Source organism: Drosophila teissieri, chromosome X (genome assembly GCF_016746235.2).
Source record: "Drosophila teissieri strain GT53w chromosome X, Prin_Dtei_1.1, whole genome shotgun sequence".
NCBI lineage: Eukaryota > Metazoa > Arthropoda > Insecta > Diptera > Drosophilidae > Drosophila > Drosophila teissieri.
In genome coordinates, this window is record NC_053034.1 from 17,664,774 (window position 1) to 17,682,920 (window position 18,147).

General features: G+C 48.8%; 6 protein-coding genes across 6 annotated transcripts; 3 read left to right on the forward strand and 3 right to left on the reverse strand.

Annotated features, from left to right (window-relative positions):
- The first annotated feature begins 2,029 nt into the window (after positions 1-2,029).
- Positions 2,030-3,982, forward strand: LOC122623866 (zinc finger and SCAN domain-containing protein 21). The gene has a single exon (XM_043803235.1). It carries the CDS (start codon positions 2,124-2,126, stop codon positions 3,918-3,920), a length of 1,797 nt encoding a protein of 598 aa, XP_043659170.1. The 5' UTR covers positions 2,030-2,123; the 3' UTR covers positions 3,921-3,982.
- A 538-nt stretch (positions 3,983-4,520) lies between these two features.
- LOC122623605 (dynein regulatory complex protein 1 homolog) lies at positions 4,521-7,170 on the forward strand. The gene has a single exon (XM_043802857.1). It carries the CDS (start codon positions 4,734-4,736, stop codon positions 6,963-6,965), a length of 2,232 nt encoding a protein of 743 aa, XP_043658792.1. The 5' UTR covers positions 4,521-4,733; the 3' UTR covers positions 6,966-7,170.
- An 859-nt stretch (positions 7,171-8,029) lies between these two features.
- Positions 8,030-9,133, forward strand: LOC122623592 (gastrula zinc finger protein xLCGF3.1). Its single transcript, XM_043802832.1, has 2 exons — positions 8,030-8,282; positions 8,345-9,133. Exons 1-2 carry the CDS (start codon positions 8,079-8,081, stop codon positions 9,125-9,127), a joined length of 987 nt encoding a protein of 328 aa, XP_043658767.1. The 5' UTR covers positions 8,030-8,078; the 3' UTR covers positions 9,128-9,133.
- A 402-nt stretch (positions 9,134-9,535) lies between these two features.
- Positions 9,536-14,630, reverse strand: LOC122623591 (mothers against decapentaplegic homolog 3). Its single transcript, XM_043802831.1, has 2 exons — positions 14,025-14,630; positions 9,536-13,305 (listed from the first exon to the last, which is right to left on the reverse strand). The coding sequence occupies exon 2, from the start codon at positions 13,039-13,041 to the stop codon at positions 11,581-11,583; it is 1,461 nt and encodes a 486-aa protein (XP_043658766.1). The 5' UTR covers positions 13,042-13,305; positions 14,025-14,630; the 3' UTR covers positions 9,536-11,580.
- A 244-nt stretch (positions 14,631-14,874) lies between these two features.
- LOC122623331 lies at positions 14,875-15,999 on the reverse strand. Its single transcript, XM_043802420.1, has one exon. The coding sequence runs from the start codon at positions 15,847-15,849 to the stop codon at positions 14,947-14,949; it is 903 nt and encodes a 300-aa protein (XP_043658355.1). The 5' UTR covers positions 15,850-15,999; the 3' UTR covers positions 14,875-14,946.
- Positions 16,000-16,235: 236 nt separating this feature from the next.
- LOC122623330 (phenylalanine--tRNA ligase alpha subunit) lies at positions 16,236-17,926 on the reverse strand. Its single transcript, XM_043802419.1, has one exon. The coding sequence runs from the start codon at positions 17,831-17,833 to the stop codon at positions 16,337-16,339; it is 1,497 nt and encodes a 498-aa protein (XP_043658354.1). The 5' UTR covers positions 17,834-17,926; the 3' UTR covers positions 16,236-16,336.
- Between the last annotated feature and the right edge of the window lie 221 nt (positions 17,927-18,147).

Consider the following 18,147-nt stretch of genomic DNA (forward strand, 5'->3'; position numbering starts at 1 on the left):
AAATGGGCCAACTGAAGTGGGAAAAGTGTGCGAGGTCTTGATCTACTCAGATAACTCAGTTAAATATCTAATCGAATAAGTACAAGAATTTGTATGTTTATATTATTATTTTAGTTATCTGAACTTTGAAGAATGTATATGCATATGCCTATCCCATCTTTCATATAACAGGTGCCTTGATGATTGCAATCAATTCTACGGCAAATGGAAAAGGGAAAGGGGCATCTCGCTGTCACTTTATGTAAGTTTTAATGGCCAAATAAACGAGTGGCCAATTTGGGGGCCCTTCCCTGCCCATTTTCGATGCCATGCCATGCGATGCGATGCGATCCAATACGATGCCAATTCCACGCCGAAAGCGGGTCAAGTTTGTCCCATATTTGTTGATTGGAGTGAGTCTATAAAGCTGTGGAGCTATGGAGCTATTGGGCTGAAGATGTTGCAGCACGGCGAACAAATAAATAAATAAATAGATGCGATAAAGGCAAACACCGAAGCTTAAATCAACATCAACATAATGCGTTTGCAACTTTGCGTAATCCTATTTTTTGATGTTACTGCCAGCTGCTCGTTGGTTATTCGCTCATTGTGCTGCTCTCTATTTGTATTTGTGATTCCCAACTCTTATTAACTCTTTCGGGCATTGTAATCAGCCCAATTAACAATAAAACCTCGGCTCTGCACAAACTTAAATCGATTGCCACTGCCCTTCACTCTGCGCGCCACTCGTTTGTGGTTATTAGTGTGAAATTAATGAGCTTATGTCCCTAAGTCCCTAAGCTTCTACATTGAGATCCTTAAGTGATATGTGTATAATAACATATATATTACATGTGTGCTTAAATAATATGAATAAAATATTTTGTAGTGTATAATATAATGGGATCCTTTCAGTTGGTCCTTATTTTTAGTTGCACAGAAATAGTTCTTTAGTTCTTTTCTTTTTTTTGTTCACAGCTTTATTTACTAACAATTCGCTTACCTTTCAGAAAGAATTTTACATCCTTTCCTTATTCCTTTAATATTGACAGAGCTACTTTTGATTTGCTTCAAAACCTCTTGTTAATGTTCTTGTTTTTAATGACACTTATATCATAAACAGCAAAAAAAATCGAATTTCTTGCGCAATTATGCGGTCAATTTGAATTGCGAAAAAAGCAGAAGAACCGCAATTTTCAAATTGGTTAATTATCAGCCACTACGCATGCGCGCACTTCGCACGCTCTCAACACACAGAAGCAGTGAACACCGTGCAAAAAAAAAAGAAATAACTATTATTGAACTATTACAAGAAGAAAAGCTCGCGAAACACGCCCGTTTGGGTTGAAGAAGCCTCAAGAAGACGAGCGCGCGCCACCGAGTGTGCAGATGCAATGCACCGGGCCAATTCCGAATCCAGAAGTTAGCCAAGTTAGCCCAGCTAGCCAAGTTAGTCGCGAGCGCAGACCGCAAAGCAGTGCGGCAACAACAACGAGGCAAGGGGCCAAGAAGCGGCCAAAGACGTTAGCCGACTTCACGCATGCGCAGCGATTTTTTGGCGCGCAGCAGGCCATTCAAATTGCGCGTTATCGATAGCTCTCAGACATCGATAATTTGCGGTATATTTTCATACCCGTTACTCGTAGAGTAAAAGGGTATAATAGATTTGTTAAAAAGTATGTAACAGGCAGAAGCAAGCGTTTCCGACCATATAAAGTATATATATGCTTATATAAAATGTTGAGACTAAGCATGCAGACTTCAAAAGCATAGTAAAGCGCAAGTAAATCTTTCATTTTTTATTAGTATTGTTTTAATTTTTTTTTATTATATTTTGTTGTCAATTTCTATGAATTGGCCAAAAAGAATGTTAGGTGTTTGCTTGGATACCGGTTATCCAATAGTCAGGGAACTCTACTATAGCGATTTCTCTGGTTTGTTACTTAGAATTTTTAATGTTTTTTTTAAACCCCGATGTAATCATTTCAAGAAAGCGAGTATTTTATTTGACATCCCATCGAAACTTGGTATTCGATAGTTGGTGTGGGCCAGCAAACGGCGACTGGTCACACTGCAGTTTTGTACGTTTTTTTTTCGGCCGAATTCATGCAAAATAATTAATTAATTCAGTTGATGTGACCAGGATGAGCAACAACCACCGCCTTGCGATGAGCCTGGACATGTCCGAGATAATCGAATTCGTGCTGCCGGCCAATAGCGATTATTCAGACGATGACAACGGTGGAGCCGTTCGCCTGATGGACGCCAGCGAGGATGCCACCTACGTGGTTCTGGACAATCTGGGCAACGAATACGATGAGGAGTTTCTGATCGTCAACGAGGACGGCGTGGAGGGCGAGCTGCTGGTGGACGAGGAGCTGCAGGGTCTTCTGGTGGGCTCCCGGATGAAGGAATCGCCGCTGGACGAACAGGGGCCCCAGTATGTTGTCACGGAACTGCAGCTCAGCGAAATGGGGGAGCTGGTGGAGGAGGAACAGGAGCTGGACTATGGCGACTACGAGCACGAACTCAACTACAGTCACCCGCACGCTTCCGAAAGGGAGGAAGAGGATCTGGATATGGATCCACCGTCGTCACCCTCCCTGCCACCCTCGCCTCCACAGCCGCCGAAGCCTGCTGTCCAGCCCGCCAGCAAAGCGAGATCTTCATCTGCCCTCCAGATCGCCATACGCAGCTTTGCCGGCCAAAATACGGACGACGATGGCAGCGTCAAGGATGTGAAGCCTAGCGAAAAGATGCTGGAGGAGTTCAAAGGACCGCGACGCTACCTGCTTTTCGACGACCTGATAGCAACCATTGTGGACTTTGACGAAGACAGCACACCCATTGTGGAGTTCTCCATGATCAGTGACATGCTGGACGAAAAGCTGCCGGTGGAGTGTGGCATTTGTCCAGATGTGATGCACAAAACGAAGCTGTCCAAGCACCAGAAGACTCATCTGGTGCCCGGCACCAATCGCTATGCCTGCATCTACTGCACGGAGACGTATCGCGACTGCAAATACCTGGCCGGACATGCGCGGCGCCACATGGGCATCCGACCATACGTCTGCGAACTGTGCACTCTATACTTCTCCACCAAGCAGGATCTACGCGTGCACAATCAGCGACGGCATCTGGAGAAGGAGCACATTTGCGAAATGTGCGGCAAGACCTTCGCCCAGAATACCCAGCTGAAGCGCCATCGCGAAGCGACGCACGAGAAGAAGCGGCGATTCCAGTGCCAGTACTGCCAGAAGGCCTACTACAAGAATTTCTCTCTGCAGGAGCACATTCGGAATGTCCACATGGGCAAGCGAAGGATGCTTAAGTGCCCGTTCTGTGGCATGCAGTGTCGCGATGCCCACAAAATGGCCCGTCATCGTAAGGAGATGCATCTGAGTCAGGGCACGTATGTGTGCCATTTGTGCCAAGAGGAGTTCACCGACATCAACTATTTCGATGCCCACAAGCGATCGATTCAGTGCCGTAGCAATACTCGTCGCTTTGTGAGTGGTGATGAGAATCAAGGTGGATCCGGTTCGGGATCCATTTCGGGTCGCATTATGGACGGCCAGGACGACGAGGAGGACGGTATGGGCCTGCTGGAGGAGGAGTACGACGAGGACGACGGCCTGCTAGTGGAGGATGGTCAGGCGGAGGAACAGGGCTCGTCGTCCAATCGGCATTATTTGACCGAGGGCGAGCCGCAATATGTGCAAATGTCGGATTACGATAACCAGCGCCTGCTGGTGGAGAACGTGGTGGGCGAGGACGCCGACGAGGATGTGGAGGAGGAGGAGCTGCTCACCGAGGAGCAATACTTTAACGCTGTCCAACAGCATCACCAGCAGCAGCAGCAGAGCCACCATCATGGCCATGGGCAGGACTACAACGACGAGCTGATATATGAAATCACCTTGAAGACTGAGGATAATTGAGTGCCGCGATCACCGCGAAGATTTTGTAAATAGGTCAAAAGTAAACACTATCATCTAAAGAATTCCCTCGACTTTTTTTGAATGCGGTTCCAAATTTTTCGTCGAATGCAACCCAGTGTCGCCAAATCGGCAGGGCTGTATTTCAAAGGGCATCAAATTCGGACTGTTGATTGCAACTCAGGGGTCAAGCATACCGCCTTATATTTGCAGCAAGGGAGGTCATTAAGGTCATTGCGGTTTTGACAATGGAATTTTCCATTCATTTTGCATTTGGCATGGCCCGCGTGACGTCAGCACAAGATCTTGGGCAGGAGGAAGCGAGAGGGAAGTAACTAGAGTTCCAGCACCTATCGCTCGATTTCGATAACGATTGTTTCAGGTGGGGATGAACTTAATTCAAGACAGAACCAAATAGATTTTAACTCTCTTATTTAATAAGAGTTATTCAATGCTATTTTGACAATTGTTAACGACCAAATAGCTGTTATGAAACACGGCCAAAAGCAGTTATGAGCCATTTATTCATAAGCGCAAAAAAAGAACATTTGCTAAAACCTCACGCTGTCTGTTTTGGCATCACTGATGGGCATCACTGACAACAGAAGTAAGCAAACAGAAGACAACATTTTTGTTTTCACCGGAAAAGCAGGCGCCATGGGCAATGGCCACGAAACCAAGGGAACCCGGGATCCTTCGATCAAACTTTTCCAGTCACACAACAAACCCCCTTGATTTGGAGAAGAGTTGCCTTCTGAAATCCCGCACAACAAATCGATTCTTATACAAATCTCGACCTGGCATATATTTTGAGCCATGGACGACAACGAGGATGAGCTGGAGGAGCACCAGGAGCTGGTCAGCGACGGCAGCGTCGAGGAGGAGGAGGAGGTCGAGCCCGATCTCGGACCGGTGGACAGCTGGGAGTCCTTCAATAACCGCATCGATGGGCTGATCTTCAACGAACGCTGCGACAAGTCGGTGAAGAAGTTGGACGAACGCCGGCTGGCGATTCTCAACCGGGTGCGTCAGCAGTTCCGCGAGGCGCCAAAGGGTGTCGCCGAACGTTGTCAGGCCCAGAAGTCGCCCATCGACCAACAGCTGGAGGTGTCCAGCGAGCGACTAAACGAACTGGTGCGCTTCGGTAACGAGCTGGTGACCAATGTCCGGGTGGCCAACGAACGAAGGGAGCTTAATCGCCGACTCTTTGAAGCGACGCAGAAGAATCAAGTGCAGTTGAAGCTGCAACGCGAAAGCGTGGAGACAATGGCCCGCTTCGAGAACATTAAGGCGCGCTGGACGGAGCTGGAGGAGACCAACGAGCCGATGCTACTGTGGGACCAAATCGAAGAGCAAAAGAAACGCATTGCCGAGATCATGGCCCGCAAGGATGAGATGATATCTGCCTGCCAAGCGGAGGTGGACCGCATGAATGCCAAGTACGAGTTCGATCGCGAGCGACAGGCGCAGGATCTATGTTGCCTGGTGGAGCGCGTTGATCACCAGGTGGAGACGCTAAAGGAGGCCTACAAGGAGCACATTCAAATGCTGCGGCACACCATCGAGGAGGAGCGGCAGATCTTTGCCGACAGTGCGGTGGAGAAGTGGCGCACCTTCTTTGATGCGATGAATGCAAACTTTGACGAGAAGGCCAGTTTGGTGCGAGCACGTGAGCAGTTTTATGCTCGCCAAACACAGCAGATAAACGAGTCCCAGGAGGAACTGACCAAGAGCACCCGAATTCGGCTGGAGAAGGAGTGCGAGAGGCTCGAGCTGGAGTTGCGTCGCACACGTGACAATGTGCTGATGAACTCCGAGAAGCTGGACTACAACTATCAAGTGCTCCAGAAGCGCAACGAGGAGAACGTGATCATTAACAACCAGCAGAAGCGACGGGTGGCCCGCCTGCATGAGGCAATCGGCCGCACCCGACGTGGCCTGAAGAATCTTTACAACACGGGCAAGCGCAACATAGCCCGTCTCTCCTCCGACATCTACAAGCTGCACGCCAACATCAACGATATGGAGTCGAAGGCCCATCAGGCGAGGCTGAACAATCGCGAGAAGTTCGATCGCATCTGGGAGATCAACTACAAGGAGCTGAACCTGCTGGTAGATCGGGTCTATCACATCGATCGCATCATACACGAGCAGCAGCTGGCCATGCCGTGGTCCAGTCCCGTGCCGCCCATTCCAAATATCAACAAGGCAAAGAAGAGGCGCAATAACATTCTGGAGAAGTTTGACATGCGGATTGGGCGCGTTCCCAAGAACCGGGTGCTGCCCAAGTCGGCTGTAAATTACAAGCCAGATATCAAGGAGCTGCCGCCGGAATCGCTACGCCTGATGCGTAATCTCATTCGTAAGCTGTCCGATCGCGGCGGTTTCCTCATCGAGGAGAGACTGCTGAAGATTCTTGAGCCGTATTCCGAGGAGGACAAATGCCTGGTTCGCATCGACAATATCTTTGCAGCGCTACGCATCCGTCATCTGCGCGATGTCAAGGAACTGACCAAGGTTTTCATGCCGTACACCTACTGTCCGAACTGCCAACCGCAGGGATTGAGTCCACGCAAGTGTGCCGAGGTGTTCATGAAGGACCAAAAGCCCAATCGGCTGCAGGGCGTGACGGGTGGCCAACCGGATCAAAAGGAGCATAGATCCACAGGTGAAGTCTTTCTAACCAAGAGCGAGGAGGCGGCGAAGAGATGCCACAATCACTATCTGGTCATGGAGCCGGCTCTCTGCCTGCACGCCATGAATCTGTTCACCTCCAAGATGCACAAAAAGATGTACGAACACGAACCGGGCAGCGTACTCAATGCGGTCAATCTCATTCAGATTACGGATGCGGAGATTCGTAATTTCTGGCGCCAGTTCTCGGCCTGCTTCCCGGCCTCCAAGTGCAAGCTGTGGAAGACACTGGAGCACGGACTGAATCACTACGTCGAGGTACTCAAGATGCGCGTGCAGTACGATGCGGAAGTCGTCTTTTTGCGTCGCCAGAACGAAGAGTTGCGCCATCTGCTACAAAAGTTCACCGTCTAGGTGCAAATTTACTCAATTGCCCATCTAAACCCAAGCAATTATTGTCTGATTCCCTCCAAACATGATAAATTATTATTGTGCCTAGTCTCGCTCATTGACATTGCCATGGAAACAGTTCAGAGACGTGGGGTCCCTGTTCGGGCGCCATCGTAAGCGTTGTTTCAGTTAAGAGTCGTGCAATAAAAGCGTATTTCGACCAAGAAAACCTGGTGGTTTTGTATATTAAACAAAAGAAAAGAATTTATTACTACGTCTATATCTTATGTTGTCCCGCTCTAAACTATGAACAGCTTTCTAATGACGGTTATTACCACAGTGCCCAGCTTGAAAAGCACTTTGACTACATTTGTGTACTTCCATGGGCAGTATGATGGGGATTTTTCCCTTGAATTAGGTACTCAAATCAATCACAATCACAATCAATCAGTTATATTATTTATACTTTGTGCATAATCTTCCACCACCCCTTTTATAACATATTGCCAGTGCCGTCCATGCCATACTGTCCCCCAAACTGGCGATCTTAAATGTTTGATTTGATTTGCTTTGCTTTGCTTTTCAGTTCATTTCGAACTTTGAGTCCGTGGGAACTATGTATGTGCATAGTTGGCGATAGATGATCTCTGCGACGGGGAATACCTTCGATCGTTTTCTCCCACAGCTACCATTTCGCAGCTGGAAAGCAAACGATTAGGACTTGTTGCACAGTGTCTTATCAGGGCAACCCGATAAAGTTGAGCTGTAGACAAAAATATAATTTATATGTAGGGCAGTCGCGGAGACCACAGAGGGATCGTGCAATTGGCTCAAAGTGCGCACCGCCAGCGTTTAAAGTGCAGACCGGGCTAATCATTCATTTATGGGCAAACTTTATGGATGTCGTCCATTACTCGATAAAATAAAATACAAGCGCAACCGCTTGTCTAGTTGAATTTCATGGCCAACAACTACTGCGACCTGTAATAATATACTACATAATTAAACACGGCGTAATCTTATCGCCCGCTAGTTTCGGTCTCCGTTGGCACTGCCTTCTTTTTTTCCTGCGGTAGCGGAAGTCTTGATCGACAGTTGGCGAGACATCAGCAGTCCGGACGGAAGCGGAGGACCATCATGCGATCCAGAGATCGGGATATGGGAATATCCCACATAACAGACGCCACCTATTCGGACGACGATCTGGGCAACTATGGCGTTTGCCTCGAGGACCTGCAACTGTTTGCCCAACTGGAGGATCTCTCCGGAGAAAGATTGCCCATGGAGATGGAGCTGCTCAGTCCGGACTCGGAGTTCGATCTATTGGAACTCGTAAATGGGGTGAGTTCAAGTTGAGTTCCTAATGGCAAAATAAACATAATCCATGATCAATCTGCATCTAGGCTCTCCAGCAGCGCAACACCACGGAACTTAAGCAACCAGACCAGATATGTAAGCCCAAGCGGAAAGCAGCCACTAAACGCCTCCGAAGGGCTGGAAAGGAGCACACCTGCGACGTGTGCGGCAGGTGCTTCTCGGAGGCGTACAACCTGCGCATCCACAAGATGACCCACACGGACGAGAAGCCGCATGTGTGCGAGGAGTGCGGCAAGGGATTCCGGCAACTGAACAAGCTTCGCATCCATGCAGTCACCCACACAGCGGAGCGGCCACACAAATGCGACATCTGCGGCAAGGGTTTCCGGTATGCCAACTACCTAACTGTCCATCGACGATTGCACACGGGCGAGAAACCATATCCGTGCTTGGCCACAGACTGTCAGCTCTCCTTTCACTCCATCCACGCGCGACGCATCCACACCAAGCTCAGGCATGCGACACCAACGGATCCGGATCCCGACCAGCCGCTGGCCGAGCAGGAGCAACGGGAGATGTCCGCGTTCAGCTTCACCTGCCCGGTCTGCAGCCGCATCCTGACGGATCAGTGCTACCTGAGCATCCACCTGAAGCGGCATTACAACCAGCGCGATTTCCCATGCACACAGCCGCAGTGCGACAAGAGATTCTTCAGTGCCTCGGAGCTGAAACACCACCAGATCGCCCACACCCAGCAGCGTCCCTTCGCCTGTCCACTCTGTCCAGCGCGATTTCTGCGCAAATCCAATCATAAACAACACCTCAAGGTGCACGAGCACAAGGTTGACAACTCGAGAGCACTTGGATAATTTTAGAATAAGGTATAAGGTATTCCAGCCGCGACCCGAGAACTGGGGAACCCGAGAACCGAGACTCGCCCCACCCAATGCTGCGCCACAGAGAGGGGCTTGGGCAGCGCTTTCCATTCAATATAAGTGTTTATTTATATATACGATTCTGTTTGTCTTTATCTGCATGCTTGCATATTAGATATATGTATATATTTGTATTTATACTTTATAAAGTTACGGTACGGGTACGGATACGGGTACGGGGTTGCTGCTTCTCTGTGGTTGTGTCCGAGGACTGTTGACTGTTGCTGCATGTTCGCCTGCATTGCTTTGTTTCGTTAGGCATAACTTAATGATAACATTACATTATTTGCGGTCTTAGCCGGAAATACGAAAACAATTGATTAAATTGATTAAAAACAGTGATTAGAGCCAATTAACAAAACACAATCTCGTTCGCGGTCGTTTATTCGATTGATTGCCAATCAGGACTTAGTGTCTTAGCACAAAACTACACACGTGAGAAACTTAAAAGCAACAAAGGGGGCAAACACAATAGACAAAACTTAAATTAAAGTTTCGCCGGAACCAGCGGACAAGTGCGCTGACCAACACTGGCCGCCACGCACCATACACTGCCCAACACTGGCCAGGCGGTACAGTTATTTTTGGTTGTAACAGCGAAGCGAAGGACCAAAAAAACAAAAAAAAATTGTAAAAAAGAATCAGCAAATATTGACGTAAAAACAATTTGAACTCGAACTTAAACTGGATTTGGGCTCTTTAAATGTTAATATAAGCTAGCGAATTTCGTTACATATATAGACTTAAGAACTAGACCCAAGAAAAACGTGCACTTGCCAAGCAAAATCCGGCCAGCACCGGCAAACCATATTGCATATTGGTTGGTTAAATCCCTATTAAATCTGTCGGTTCAAATCCGAGGCTGTAAATGAATTAAGAATCTCTCATTTGGTACACAATAAATGCAGTTCTGAACAAAATGGCACCAATTGTATGGGCCAGACTTGGGCTTGCGGCATTACAAATTTTGTTGGGCAAGTGCTTTACATATAGGATATATGATCGCATTTTACGGATATTACGACTAACAAGAGCTGACTGCGTTTTAAGACGAATTTGTTGACGAATTTTTAACACACACGTACTAAGCGACTATCGAATCGAATCGGATCGAATTGAATCGTATCGTTTAACAACCATCATCAAAACGGATATATCTATAATCCCATACTCGATCAAGTGGAGGTCCTGCGTGAATAATTTCATTATTTTGGTCTTATGTACATTTGCAATGTATGGTAGTGTGTGTCTGTGTGTGTAAGCTTCAAGCTTGATAAATCCCAGTTCCTGTTTTACTCTCATTCATTTTTGTTCCAAATCACCGATATAATTGTTTTGCTTCTTTCTCAAAGAATTTTGACTCGCTTCGTTCTCGCTTCTAGCGTTACCAACTTTACTCACACAGATTGGGGGCATCTTTTGGTTTTGTGTGTTCCTGGTCGGTTCCATTTTCGGTTATTTCCTCATTTGCTTTATTTTTTTTATTTGTATGTAAAATGTTTAAAAAAATTGTTGCTTCTTATCGAAAACTGTAACTCTCCACGTTTCCACCTACACAATATATAGTCCTAAACTTGTAACGCCAAATACATGTTCTCTCTCATATATGCTTGTAAAGATATATATCCCACATGTAAGTGTGTGCTCTTTGTATATAGATATATCTGCATCTGGTTTGCATCTACCATTTGTTTTCAATTACTCAATTATGTACTCGTATATAATTTGCCTGAACTTATTTCATATGTGCTCTCAGAATTTTTCTTGGTTTTCTCTTTGAAACCAATTCCGATTCTCATTTTGATCTCCCGCGAAGGTGCTGACCAGTAACACTGACGAAACGGGCCAACATTCAACATTAACAGAGATGTATATATAGTATTTTTGGTTTTTGCAAGCCTTTTGAGGAAGTTCTTGGTACATCAAGGATATCATTATTGTTGTGCCCAGCTTTCTCTCGATTTTAATTTGTACTGGTTGGGTTTAAATTTACGTTTTCTAGAGCTAGTGAAAACAAGTGCTTTTTTTGTACCCTGGCAGAGGGTATTACAACATTCACTGCCTAGCTGCTCAGCGAATTTAAATGAAAACCGAACAAAAAGCACATCGATTGCATACCAATTGCATCCAGATTTTGCGGACGTTAATCTACAATTTTAATTACCTTCGCGATTTCTTGCGAAAGGTGATTAAAAGACGATAATAAACGATATTGACTACCGCAAATTCTTGAGGATAGTATCCTATCTTCGTCAGTGTTACTTGTCAGGGCCGTTATGGGAGTCCTGGGGTTCTTCTTTCATCCCAAAATGGGCCTTAAACTCCAGCGCTTTCTGTGCGGAAAAATGGGGAGGGGGGAAGATTGAAAACCGGAACCGGCCGTGCGCTTACGACATGGAGCTGCACGGCAGCCGAGGCGAACCCATCTGCGTGAGCACGCGATCCAGCCACTGGAGCGGCCCGTTCAGATGGAGTTCGATCCAGCAGGGCGTTGAGGTCACCGTCTGGCGGCGATATTCGGCGCCCCAGCCCTTGACGAATGACATGCGGATGGTGCACATGCGTGTCAATTGGTAGACCGCCTCGAATCCCTGCGACACGGACTGCGACAGCAGGGCGGCGAACTCCTGGTTGTTGAAGATCTTTAGATTGCAACCGGGCGGTATCTTGCATACGGTGGCCGGATGCCAGCCATAACGCTGATTACAATTCGGGCTCTGTACGAAGATGGACGAGTCGCTCAGGCATTCTGCGAATACCTCTCCGCCAATGTAGTACAGCCGTACGCCCTTGCCGATGTGGCGACGTGTCTGCTCCACGACCTCGTTGCGATTCACATTGGACAGCAGTCCGAGGCAGAAGCGCTCCGAATTGGAGGGATCGGTAAAGCCATCCACCGTAATCGAGGGTTGCGAGGCATGGAACGTCTCGCCGACACGCGTATTTAGCTCATAGTAGGAGATGGAACACCAGAAGGCCGGCTCATGGTACATCACCGGCGCTGCATCGGCGGGCGGCGTTAGACGCGACATGTTCATGTTGTCGTTGGGATCGATGGGGTCACCATCCTCGCTCATATAGCCGGGCGGCGGGGTACCGGTGTTGGGAATGCTGCTGCCCACACTGAGCACACTCGATTGAGAGTCCATGTTTTGGCCAAAGGACAGCTGCTGCTGTTGCTGTTGATAGGCGGAGGCGGCGGATGAGGACGACGACGAGGAGGAGGAGGGACCACCACCACCACCGGCGGCAGTTGCGGGCGTCGAACTGGCGGACGATGATACGGAAACGGGACCGGCACCGCCCAATTCCATATACTGCGGCGGACTCAACGAGGCGCTGCGAATTATCGCCGCATTGTAGTCGGTGTTGTTGGGTATCTGGTGCGTATGGTTGTCCAGCGGATAATCCACAATGGAGTCGGGCGGCGTCGGCAGCGATTTGGGCACCAGGATGGACAGTTCAATCTTCTTGTAGTGGTACGGATTTATGCAGATCTCTTCCTTGCGCAAATGGAACGCGTACTCGCAATGATCGAGGGGCTTCAGTTCATTCTGCGACTGAAGATCCGGCCAGCGCCACAGGCGACAGTAGATGACGTGCGGCAGACCCTTGCGCAGATGCTCGCCGGCGGGAGCTGGCTTGCTGCGCGGCACCGTCACGCACCTTGTTTGGCAGTTCTGTGTCGAGATCGCGCGCTCTAGCTCCTCCAGCTGCGAATTCTTTTTGATCTTCTTGACCAGATTCTTGACGGCCTTCTCCGACCACTTGCCCTCGACGCTGTTGTCCTCGTTGCCCTTTTTGAGTGCTAACAAACGCTTGACCACCTGCGGGGTGAATGGCAACATCTCAGGGTCTCAGGGGGGAGTTCTCCTGGGCTTTCCGGGTGTCCTCCGCGTCCACTAGCTCCTACTCCTCCTCCTCCTCTGCGTTGACTTTTGAATACTGCTCTCACTGGTGGCGTTTGTCGAGTGTTTTACTTTTAGTTCGATCACCTTGCCTGGAATACTGGAACGGGAATGGGAACTGGGACTGGAACAGTTCTCCTGCTGCTACTGCTGCTGCTGCTGCTGCTACTGTTGCTGCTGCTGCTTCACTTGTGCACTTCTGATCTGGAATAGTGGAATGGGTTTAGTTGTGCGTGATTTGGCAATTAAAACCTGATAATTGGCTTGCATGTGTGTGCGTGAGCGGCTGGATCTGATAAAAGCTCGACCCTGATGACGATGTTATTGTGATAATTGCCCGAGCGTGTGTATATGGGTAATCTATTAACTTTTGCCGTAGATTCACATTCAGATTTCATTAGAAAATTTCAGTTCAGACTTTCCACTTCCAAATCGCCAATCACAAATGCAATCGTTTGCGTGGGTTGCTGCTTTTCTTGCTATTCTCACTACCGTTCTTATTCCTATTCTTGTTGTTATTGTCCCCAACAAGGTCAAATGTCTGCGTTTGCAGACGCTTTTTTTCTTCACTCGAGTTACAGCAGCCACAGAAAACCGAAACAGAAACAGAACCAGAATGTATGTATATTTATGTGTATGTACACACGCCTAATCTGTGGGCAGTTTGGAATTTTCCATCTTATCGAAGGCGGGGCAATAAATTACCGAAAATAACAAAAAACCACGAGCGTCGCAGGCGAAGGGGGTTCGAGTTAGACGCAAAAATAAATAAATAATAAAATGTGCATTGTGGAAACATCGAAAAGTGCACATACAGCCGCTTTGGAATGTATCCATGTATCTGTATCCGTATCTCCACCCCCCCACCGCACACACACACACGCATACACTCCCGCTGAGTGTCTCGCACATATAAATATTACCTGTAACGGTACCGGCAACTCGAGCTCCCCTGTTGTCCTGCTCTTGCTCCTTTCGCCTGCTCTCTAAAATTCTAACGTGCCCTCTCGCTCGCACGCACACTCTGCTTCCAGGTCCAGATGCACGGGAACGGTAACCAAAAGGCACCGGAACCGGGCGCACACATCCAGCCGAGCAGCGCCGACGGGAGGGGGTGTTGGTGGTGGTGGTTGTCTGGAACGGGGGGGGCGTGTGGTGGGCACCGCTCTTTCAAATTTCTGTGTGTATATATCTTGTGTGCGCGCCAGAGAGGGATAGCTATACGCACACGCACACCAAAGCACAGTCACTGCACACCGACACGCAAGAAACACGCACACAGATACACGAGCGCACAGACACAAACACACAGAGGCACAACAAGAACAGAGAACTTATTTTGATCAATATTTTAACGTCTCCCTGTTGTTTGTTCTTATGTTATGCTCTTTGTGTTTATTTTCCATACGTTAGTAGTTCGCTTAACGTCCGAATTGTGCTGTATTGGAGTATTATAATTTTTTGCGTTTCGCGATTTAGCTATTCGCAAAGTTGCAGTGTGCCCAGACGTGCTGCCCAACAATAGTGTGACCGACTGTGAAGTGTGACCGTTGGCAGAAGCTCGAATAAGCTTTTACGCCAATGCTCAAAACGCACTAACGCATGTAAACATTTTACCGATCATTTTGAATAAATAAATATAAATAAATAAATATAGTTATATGTTCAGCAGTTATAACTGAGAAAGCAAATCAAAAGAGAGGGATTGCACTGCCAATTTAATAACAGGTAGTTCTTCAAGTAGTTGTAGAACTAAGAATATAGTCAGTCAGCTTCTTTTGAACTTAGTGGATTTATTATTTTGCTTTACTTATCGGTAATTGTCAACTAACATGCGCAACATGGTCAAGTGCGGGAGGCGCGCCAGGATTTCTGCAGCGCCTGCTTCACGAGCTCATCCGGCGAGGGAGTATCGAAGCGGAATCTCTTGACCTGGCTGCCGTAGTCCTGGTGCTGGCACATCCTCAGGTGCTGTCGTTCCAGCGGGGTGACGGCGTACACCAGACGGGGCTTCCGCGGCTCCGGATAGCCCACCACTGCGTCCAGCATGAGCCCGATGGGTCCCGGTTGCTCCCGGTAGTCGGTATCCGCTGGCGGCCGATCGGCCAGCTCGTCCTCGTCGTAGTTGATGGATTTCCTGCTGGCCAGGAAATTGGCAGTGGGCGTGCTTCCCCTTTCTCGATCGCAGGCAATGAAGGGTATGTCGAAGCTCTTATGACTGGTCAGCTGGCGCGCCTTGCTGGCCGACTCCTTGGGCGGTGCGCCACTATTCCCAGCTATTACCGTCGACGAGAGGTCAATGAGTGGTGATGCTGGCGTGGCTGGACTCGTTGCCCCATCGCCTATTTGCAGCTTATCCACGCCGCGCTCCAGTCTGGCCAGCAGGGGTATACTCAGGGGCTCCTTGGGCGTTGCTCCCAGTGGGGGTATCACAAATTCCACGGGCTGCGGCTTGCTTTCGCTCTCCGATCGCTGGCGCTGCCTCAACTGGATCTCATTGAGGAGCAGCTGATTGTGTGTTTCCGCCGCTTGGCGGGATTCTTGCTGGGCCCCTGCATCCGCATTGGCCTGCAGCTGCAATTGTGGAATTTTCAGCTGGGGAATTTTGAGTTGCGGAATTGCGAATCTCGGCGTCGTTTGTGGGCTCGTGCCACTGATACTGCTTAATTTGGATAGATCGCTGGTGTTCTGGATGCCGAACTCGGCCTTGATCGCCTGTTGGAGCGTCTGCGTCGGATTGTTGGCCATTTTCAAGGCCTAAACTCCAGCGATGATGACGAATTTGTGTGTTTTTTTTTGTTTGGGTCTCTCCTTCGTTGTTTTCTTCGTGCGTCTGTGTGTGTGTGTGCGTGTGTTTGAGAGGTGACGTTGTTTCGTGTCAGGGTTATCAAGTGCTCTTTCAATTGATAAGATTCTCAAACTTATTTTATAATTCTCACTCTGAGCAGTTCCTTTCAGATAAGTTCAGATATGGGTGCTTTTATAAGACTGAGGTGCTCTCGAACAAAAACTTAAAATGCGGCTAGCACCAAACAATTGCCTGCGACAACCCTATGCAACAGCTGGTTGGCGGGAAAATTAAAAAGAGATTTGCCAAATTTGAAAAGTTGATTCCCTTATCAATACAACCCAAGTTCTGTGGCGGAAATTTTATTTATAAATATGTTTTGGAACATTCGTGTGTGAAAAAAATGCAATTTGATCGCAGGTCCTACTGTTTTTTTTTGTTAAGGCATTAAACATGATCCAGCCGGCAAATTGGACCCTCCTCCACCATCTTTAGATCCACTTTGGGTCCGACCAAATCACGAATGTTGTTAATGCCGTACTTGATCATGGTGGGTCGCTCCAGCGACAGACCCCAGGCGATCACATTCACGTTCTCCGGCAGTCCCATGGGCAGCAGCATCTCCGGCCGGAAGACGCCCGAGTTGCCCACCTCGATCCACTTGGCCAGGCCGGGGTGATAGCAGAAGATCTCCATGCTGGGCTCGGTGTAGGGATTGTAAGCCGGCTTGAATTCCAGCTGCGTGATGCCTAGCTTTCTGAAGAACTCGTACAGCGTGCCAATTAGATCGCCCAGCGTCAGGCCAACATCTGCGATCACACCCTCCACCTGATGGAACTCCGCCAGATGTGTGGCGTCCAGTGTTTCGTTGCGGAACACTTTGTCGATGCTGAAGTACTTGGCTGCTTTGAAGCCGCCCTCCTGGTTGGCCAGCTTGTACAGCATCCTGGCACTTACGGCCGTCGTGTGGGTGCGCAGTAGATTCTTCTGCGCCTCCTCCAGCTTCCAGTCGTAGCCGTAACCCTTCGATCCATAGCCACCCACCGAGTGCACCTTCTTCACGCGCTCCAGATAATCCTGCGGAAACTTGTGGCTTCTGGCCGGATGATTCACGAAGAAGGTGTCGTGGGCATCGCGAGCCGGATGCTGCTGCGGCTGATAGAGTGCATCGAAGTTCCAGAACGACGACTCCACGTAGTTGTTCGTTGGCATCTCTGAGAAGCCCATCTCGAGGAATATCTGCCGGAATTCAGTGCGCACCTTAAGCAAGGGATGGAGATGTCCACGCGTTGGCGGCGCACCCAAGGCATCAAAGTTATAGGCCTTGAACTTGAGCTGGTCCCACAATCCGTTGGCGAGCATTTCCACCGTGAGATCCGTCTCCAGCTTGGTGAGAGTGGTGGCAAACTCAGGGCCGCGTGCCAGCACGAAGCTCTTGGTGGTCGTTTCCTGGAGAAGTTTCCGTTTCTTGAAGTCGGCCACCTCCTTGGCGGGCAGCTGGTCGCCCTTTCCCAGTGCCACCTGCTGCAGTTGGTTACGCACCACATCCGTAATGGTGTCCACCTTGCGGCGCACCAGCGGCGGAGTGACGCTCTTGTCCACCAATATCCAGCCGTGGGACATGGCCTTGCTAAAGCCCACCTTGGCATTTGCTCCACCGGCTGTCATTAGAGCCGCCTGGGCGATTCCCTCTGGCGGAACTAGAGCGTAGACCAGGGCCTCATGACTGCCGTGCTCCACGACGGCGCGACCCTCGTCTGTGAGGCCCAAACTCTTGTGGGTGACCGTTTCTGCGGTGACCAGTTCGCCATGCGCCTGGATGCTCTTCAACGAGCCAACAATCTTCTGGTGATCCTCGGCAAAGAGCGTGGCCAGGTCCAGTGTGTCCACCTTATCGGCGGTCTCCAAGTGCTGGAGAATACGCTCCGTGAGATCGGGATGCATAGCTGGCGGCGGTTCAATGGGTGTATCTTTCAAGGAAATTCGCTATTCCAATACCGGAATCTCGTGTTGCCACAACGCAGCCTATCGGAGTTATCGTTTTTCGATAACTGGGTCTATCGTTCAAAACGAAGACGATGGCTAAATAAAAGCCAAAGTGCTTGAAATAGCTAGAATTCAGCCCAGATATTTTAAGGTATGTATTAATATATTACTAATTACTTCGATTTAATACATTTGTGCAAACGATTTCAAAACCTAATGAATTAATTGTGGTAAAATCTCAGAAAAGTAGCTAGTTTAAGCTCAGTGTGTTT